The 8,079-nt window shown below is 48.4% G+C and overlaps 1 protein-coding gene across 1 annotated transcript; it reads right to left on the bottom strand.

Annotated features, from left to right (window-relative positions):
• Nucleotides 1-2,384: 2,384 nt before the first annotated feature.
• Nucleotides 2,385-4,031, bottom strand: LOC136294276 (uncharacterized). The gene is made up of 2 exons (XM_066191912.1): nt 3,612-4,031; nt 2,385-3,520 (listed from the first exon to the last, which is right to left on the bottom strand). Exons 1-2 carry the CDS (start codon nt 4,029-4,031, stop codon nt 2,588-2,590), a joined length of 1,353 nt encoding a protein of 450 aa, XP_066048009.1. The 3' UTR covers nt 2,385-2,587.
• Nucleotides 4,032-8,079: the final 4,048 nt, after the last annotated feature.

Below are 8,079 nucleotides of genomic sequence, written 5' to 3'. Positions count from 1 at the left end.
CGTACGAACTGACAGATGCATCCCCAGCGATCACTGTGAGAAAGATAAAAAAATAAACCCTTGCCAAGTACTATGGGAGGACGAACAAGTCGGAGGGTAAAAGCCTATGAAGAGCTTTTCAGTGCAGTGAACTCGGACGGAATCACAGAAACAACTGGGATTTCAACTCCGAGCCCCCCGGGGCCATGGAGTCCACGCCGTGAGCGAGCGCCGCCGGGACAGCCCGGCCTCGGCACTGGGCGCCATGGTCCGCAAGCCTGCGGGGACCGTGACTCCACCGCCCCCCCGGGCAGCCCATCCCAGTGTCTAACCACCTTCTCTGTGAAGAAATTCCTTCTAAAAATCTCCAACCTAAACCTGCCCTGGTGCATCTTAACGCTATGTCCTCCTCTCCTGTCGCTAATACACCTTAGGTGGGGGCATTTTGCAGGTACGAAGGTCCGCACCCACAGGGACGTGACCAGGCATGCAGAGGGCAAGGTAGCCCAGGTGTGAAGTGGGTCATTGTTTTATCTCAGCTCTGTGCCCACGCCTGAAGGTCAGTCCCCCTGAGGTGGGTTGTAGGTGCAGACCCTGCTTAATGAAGCTTAAAGAGCCCTCTTGTCTGGGGTGATTTGCCTTTTGGCATGAGCCCGTGAGGGGCAGGGCTGCTAGGGAGGTGTCCGGGCCGTGAACTGCTCCCTCTGTGATGCTGGCCCCATCCTGCCTCCCAGGCGGGTGACTTCCAGCTGGACTTGCAGGGGCCGTGGCTGTCACGCTAGTCCTGCTGCTGAAGGAGCTGGCTGTGAGGAAGGGAATGTGATTTGCAGGTTCCCACATAATGAGGAGCTCAGGACACCCCACAGTGGAGTAGGCCCAAGCTAACTGTAAGTGACATTGGTGAATTTGGGTTCTCACTATCTGACAAGTTATGTAGAAGAAAATACATTTTTCAATATTTAGCACACAAAATCCTCCCTTCTTTTATAAACCAGGAGCATTTTACAGGCAGTAGAAGAGTAGTTCAGCTACTGAACAGATTCAGTTCCTGCCCCAGCTCTTCCTCAGCATCGTATGACAGCAGAGATGCTGTTGGCATGCAAGTCCAGGGGAGGCTACAATACCATTGCTGTGGAAGTACCTCCTACATGTTGAATAAGCATTCTTATTAAGAAAGTATTATGAGGGAAAGGGTATATGTAAATAAATAAGTCTTAATGCATTTTTTCCAAAAATTTACTGAAAGAGTTATATATACAATCATAAATACAATCATCTCTTTGTCCTTCACTCTCAAATGCAACTTGTGTTCAAAATGCCTTGCAGCTGTTGTCTGAAGCCATGCAGCTCTTCTGTAATATAGGAGCTTGTTCCAATCCTTTAGGCTGAGGCAGAAAAGTTACAGCCACAGCTAAAAATTACTGACAAAAGTCAGGACTGATTTCTGGACTTCTTGTGTACACACCTCCATAGACTGTATGTTCAGGGACATCAATTTTATTAACAAAAGAATGGTCTGTGATTAAGTTTTATTCTCATTGTTTCTCTTGTTTTATAAACAAAATAATTGAGTTAATAACAAATGTATTACAATCTTAGCATACTTTAAAATATTCCAGAGTCACATTTTAAACACAAAAAAGATCTGCATGTAGAGCTTTCAGCATCCTAGGCCTAATACTGCTTTAACACACATCCATGGCAGTTCTCCAGAGGTACACATGAAGAACCTGTCCATGATTACTGTGGTCTTCTGGACAACTGTGGATCTTGAGTTCTAAAAATAGGCTCAATGTGCAATGCCAAGATGAAACACATTTTTCCTCTGAGTGCAATTCTACAACTTCATGATGGTAAAAAAACTTAATTTGGCAAATAGACAATCACAATTTAAAAAAAAAAAAAAGAGACAATTTGCAAACAAATTACACAAAAGAAAATCATAAAAATATTGCCTTTTAAAAGGCTGTGGACATTTTAAAATGAAAACAGAATACCCAGGAAAAGACCACTAGTGTTCTTTATCAGGAACACACCTAAAATGCAAACACATCCAGTGAGATGTCCCCTGCTACCACCAAGGCTGCTTTCCCCATGCTTGTACCCCTCTTGTGTTAATGCTTTCTAAACTAAAAGCTATAAATAAGTGTTATCTAAGATTCCTTAAGTTAAAATAAGTGAATTATGACCAGAATAGAAACAAAACTCAGTGCAGTAAGGCCACAAAAGCAACACCACAGTGCTAAGCCTCCTGGCAGAATTAACCCAGCACGGTCTGAACACAGAGAACTCTTCAGTACTGACATACTTGTGAAGATCAGTCTGTGCATACAGGTTAATGTTAGGCTGCCCATAACCAAACACGTGTAGGAATACTGCAAGCAGCTGCTGAAAGATCACTTGGGGTGGGAAGGCAGCTCAGATTCAGCAGGCAGCCCTTGCTAACATGGCTTATCTTTCTTTCCCTTCCACACAAGGCACAAAACTGAGAGCAAGCACTCTGCACTTAGAGCTGCAAAACCTGTAGCCACTTCAGACAACACTGTCAATTGAGAAAAAAAAAAAATCACATTACTTTTCCATCAGGCAACTGGACCCACTGCCTGTTTCATGTCTGACCCAAATGACAGATTGAATTCTGTCCACCAAAAGCAGAAAGGTAACTTTTTGTCAGACCTTGCTCTGCATTTTGCTCACTCTCAAACAGAAAATCCAACCCTGTTCCAAAAATTTCATTTCTCATGCCCAGCCAATGAGGGTCATAATCATTTACTGTCTCCAGAAGCTGCTGCCCATACAACTGAGTGGCAAGTGTCCTTTGATACCCCCCTTCATGCTTTGGAAGTACTAAAGGAGGACTAGTATTACTAGCTGCAAGCAGAGGTGAACTGTGCCTCATCTGCTCGGGCTCAGGCTCGGGATCCCCCCCATCACAACTGAAAGTGGAGCTCTTCCCAAAGGGAGAAGTGCTTGACGTGGCATACAAACAGTTCTCAACACCCAGGCCCTGGTTAGCATTGAAGTAGTTTAAGACAGGCTTCCTGTACATATTCTCTTTAGCTGCTGGGTACTGGTGATCTGTACAAGGCTGGAAAACATCTGCATCTGAGTAGAAGCTTTCAGGGAAGAGTTTCTTCAGGTGCGGATACTCCTGTGCCTTCTGCACAGGGAGCGAGAACGGAGGGGCACTCCCCTCGCTTCCCGCACCTAGTGGGAGCCCTCTTCCCGAACAGTCCGAACCGAAGTCAGGTGGGGTCTGACCCAGCGCTCCAAAAGCGTTATCCAAGCTCCTGAAATGCATGTCGAGCCTTGCGTACAGCTGCCCCGAGTAGGACGGCGGCTGACCACAGAGGCTCTGGCTCCCTCCCGGCAGGCCAGGCTGCGGGCAGAGGAGGCTCCGCTCTGTCCCCGGGCCCTGCTGCGCCGGGGGCCGCTCCTGGCCAGCGCATCGGGGCGGCTTCGACTTGCCCGGCCTGGCGCAGGCGGCGGCTTCGCTCTTCTTGTGGTTTAGCTGCCGGGCTCTCCTGTTCTGGAACCACACCTGCGGGAGCGGCAGAGACTGAGCACCCAGGACGCCGGGAAAGCCGCTCCGCCACCCGCCCCCGTCCTCCCTCCCGGACCGCCCGTCTCACCTGGATCCGGGACTCGGGGATGTCGGTGAGGCCGGAGAGCTGCTCCCGCAGGGCGATGCCGGGGTACGGCTCCTTCTCGAAGGCGCGGACCAGCAGTTCCAGCTGCGCCTTGCTGAAGGTGGTTCTCTTGCGGCGGCCGCCCTCCCGCCCCGAGCTGGGGCCGGCGGGGCGCGCCCGGGGCTCGCCTGCGGGGAGACAACGGGGAGCGGCGGTCAGCGGGGCCGGGCAGCGTCCTCCTGCCCCAACGCCGCCAACGCCAACGCCGCCAACACCGCCAACACCTCCACCAACACCGCCGACCCCGCCACCAACACCAGACCCCTGCCGCCAGCCCGCCCGGCGCGGCTCACCGGCGGGTCCGGGGCTGGGGGCCAGGCTGGCGGAGGGGAGGCTGGCGGGGGGCAGACTGGCGAGCTCCATGCGGGCCGAGGTCTGCGGGCAGTGGCACGGCACTGGCAGCTCCGTGCCTTAAGAGCCCTCCACCCCGGCCCTTAGCGACCCCCACCCACCCGGCCCGGCCCGGCCCCGCCGGGGCTCCGAGGGTGACTCAGAGCCGTCGTCCACACTTCCATTGTCATCCCATCACCAAAATACACATAATGAGGGCTCGCCCCATCCAAGGAGCCAAAGTGTCTCCCAGCAAAGTCCCCCTGCTGCCACCAACCCATCCACCTTTCTTCCAAGTGAAGAGCGAATAATTTAATGACGAAATCTTCCACCTTTGGTTCAGCCCCCTGAGGGAGCTCCCCTTCTCTCTGCACTGCCTGGAGTTCTGCTGGAAACCTGGTGGTCCCCCAGTGCAAGGAGGCCTCCATACCACACTTCTAAAGGCAAACCATCCCAGCTCTTACTGCACCCGGGTGACAAGTCCTTGCCTTCTCCATTTGGTTACCCTGCTCTTATTCCCATCCTTGGGGCATTTCTCATCAGCTTTATTGCAGGAAACAAAATGCTGGTGGCTTTACTAGACATTGCATCGACACCCGATGGTCACCGTAAAGGACAGAGCCTGCCCCAGCACACTCTGAAGTCACCCAGGTCAGACGGAGCAGTCTCCCTCCGGAGTGCATGCTGAATAGCTCAGCAAAAAGTCTTCCCCTCCTGGGGCAGCTTTTTTTTTTTTTCCCCTCCAGACAGCTCTCCTCATCCAAGTCAGGCACAGAACAAGCAAGGTCTGTGCTATCAGCCCAAGGTGAAATCTTGACCAACATACTAATTCAAAACAGTGGCCAGAAATATCATTTAAGAGAGCCAAGAGTGACATAAAGGATTTACAGGGAGCAACAGTTGCAACACTGAAAAGGATTAGATGTTAGAAGAGAAGCAAATCAATTAGTCAATGTAATAATTTGTCAAATGAGGCCATTAATGGCTATCACTGAAGGTGTTCAAGAACAGCAGCATCATTACATCATGTGTTTATCATCTCAACATATTCCCATTCATTTTTCAAATCTGGGATCCACTCCAGCTTGCTGTGAAGCTGAAGGGTACAATGACAAAGTTTGTGTGAGCTGGTACACACTGCATTCTGTAGGGACCAGTGCACCCATCATCCATGCTGCCACCTCTAGGCTGGAGCTGCACAAGGGTTTGAACATTACACACACCATCACAGTGCTTCACAATGAAAAATTAATGTCCTTCCACACAGGGATGTCAGTCAGCTCCTGTGAGTCTAGTACTCCTGAGACTGGATTCCTTTAGCATCTCAGTCCATAAGGCAAGGTAAATGCCCTCAGAAACCACTACACCTAAAAAATATTTTCAAGCAGAAGTGCGTAGAAGACATTGAGAATTTCAGAGGGATGACAGCAGCAAGTAGTTCAAAACATCTGGAAACAACAGCTTGAAGCAATTTCTCAGTACTTCTCCCTTTCTACTACCTTTGCATCCCCCTAAGCCTGAACTGTCATAACACAAAAACATCCCACATGATTTCTTTTTCTCCTCTTCAGCTCCAGGATAGTTTGGAGTTTTTCCTGTCCATGTAAACAGTAAAATGTGAATTTAAGCAAGAATTGTCATATGGGAGAAAGGAAAAAAAAAAATGTCAGGTGGAAAATGGTTCAGCAGTTCTAGAGAGATTTAGCTTCTGTAATTAAGATACATATGAAGGTAGGGGTGGATGAACGCTCAGATACAATAAGCAGACTTATAAAGCTTGGGGGTATAGTTTTATTTACTGTGTTCACTACAGCAAATTCATCTTCAGCTATTGATTCTTGTTCTAAGCATGCAGGTTTCAACACTAGCTGTCTTGATTACCCCACAGGGCTTTGCACAAAGTCATGCACAAGCCATCTCCAGAGCACTCCTGTCTAGCAAAGCTCAGGCAGCTGCTCCTGCAAAAAAAAGCTGATTTTTTTTCTCAGTTTAGTTTTTTGGCAAGCTTTATGCAAGCATGAGCATGGGATAGGGATGCACAGGGGCAAAGCGTAAGAGAGAATTGGGGAGCCTCAATTTGAACAGGCAACATAAAGTATGGAATTGCATATGACCTTTCCATCTCTGCAATTCCAGTACAACTGTCCATGGGGTACATGCTACACTGGATCAAGGATACCAAGGATGTTTGTAGGGTACAAAGAGAGATTACTCATTCAGTCTGGACAGAGGGGATGCTAGAACAAATGCTTAAATTTTTCTTTTTGGATTTCCAGTTTTCATCAGTTTTCTTTCCAGAAAAGATCATCTCATGGGACTAATTTGTGTAATTACAAAGGTGCCCCTGTAGGCAGCCTGCAATACTGAGCTCAAATGGACAGGGAAACCACCTCCTCCAACACACACACAGACACAGCCAGTGCAGAAGAGATAAGAAGGAGCCAGCAGAGGCTTGCACAGACTTGCACTAGTTGCTAACATTGACTGTCCATCACTACTAGCTGGGCTCAAATAGAACACGCTTTTGTTAACATCCCCTAGCTATAGAGAGAGCAGTTCACACTTCCCGGAGTTATTGTTTGAGGCATTCTGCCAGGCAGCCTCTTTACACCCTTCATTTTCAGAGATTTTCTTTGCAATGCTAATTGATAGAGATTGCGAGTTTTGTTTTTAAATCAGATTCCAGGAAGGAAGATGACAATCGTTGCCTCCCCCTCCTTTTCCTCATTTTCTGCTGAGGCATATGGACTTGGCCTAACTGGGCTAATTTCTGCCACAGCTGCAGTGTGACCATACCCTAATCCATCAAGAACACTGCCCAGCCCTTGCTGCCCATCTTTCCGTGGCATCCTCATGCTGTTGCATGTCAGTGATAATCAAAACAGCTGCTTGTGAGCTCCTGCATCTCCTCTCTGAATTCTATCAGGAAAATGGTATTCTGACCCCTACTTTTGATTCATTTCACAAATAGAGAAATGGGAAGAGTGTGGGTAAAGAAGCAGGAATACCCAAAGCAGCATGCTTAACAAAACCAGCATCTCTTTGGTTCACAGATTGTCTTCAGACTTCCACAAAAATCCACGGAATTTTGTTACAGATTTAAGTAGAGTCCCAATGTGGAAACCCACTCTGCCAAGGTTCCTTTATGCCAGTTGTGATACAAGTGTCTCTACAGAAGAATCCAAATCACAGGTGGGATATCCTGAGAATAGAACAGAAATTAAGTATACGTAAGTGAAGTGCATTTAGGAGCGACAACACAATTATTAGATAAGGACTAGCCACAGTGCTCTTTAAAATGCCTCTCGAAAAAAAGTTTGCACCTATCCTATGCAGGGCACTGGAAACGGCTCTGTTCTCTCCCTCCAGAGCTGTCCTCATCACAGGAGCTGCAAAGGTGGCACCAAAGTCATGCTAGCATGAATGGTATGCTGAATCACCCAGTGCAGCAGGGCTCCGTCACTAGGCGCCTGCCTGGGGAGTCTTAGGACAAACACCCTTCAGAAATCCCTACATCAAACATCTTCTTGGGCAGTACAATGCTATTGATGTTTGAGCAGAACTTTCATCCTGAAGAAGGCAAGATCAATTTCACTAGTTGGTCTTCAGACATTAACACCTCATAAAAAGGATGTTCATGCCCCGCTTATCTGGAATGCGTCGTTAATTATCTTCTGGTACACTTTTTGCAGCCCATTACTTACCAGTCAACACTGCTTTAATTATGGGCTTGGCAGTAACAGGCAGCTCTTACATCATTGAAATAAAAATGCCAGAAAGCAACCCTGGAGAATTGCAAAGAGAGTTCATGTTCAAATGGAAAATGGTGGAATTCAGCAAAGCGCCATGGATTCTCATTCACAAAGATTTCATACCATGAGCAGTAGTCTCATGGCCAGGGGCACCCAGGAACCCTCCAGGAACATGAGCAGACAAGTTGGTTGTGCTCTCACCTGTTCCTCAGGGAAAGGAGCTCTTCCAGCAGCCCCACTTGCTCTGAAAAGCAGGTTCAGTGTCCAGACATGTCCAGTTCCATGTGGCAGGATAAGCAGGATGGAGGCACATTTTGCACCTCGAGCAA

This window comes from Chamaea fasciata, unplaced genomic scaffold, assembly GCF_029207755.1.
Source record: "Chamaea fasciata isolate MVZ Bird 193981 ecotype frontalis unplaced genomic scaffold, bChaFas1.0.hap1 SCAF_9, whole genome shotgun sequence".
Lineage (NCBI taxonomy): Eukaryota > Metazoa > Chordata > Aves > Passeriformes > Sylviidae > Chamaea > Chamaea fasciata.
This window is presented reverse-complemented; position numbering and strand designations above follow the sequence as displayed.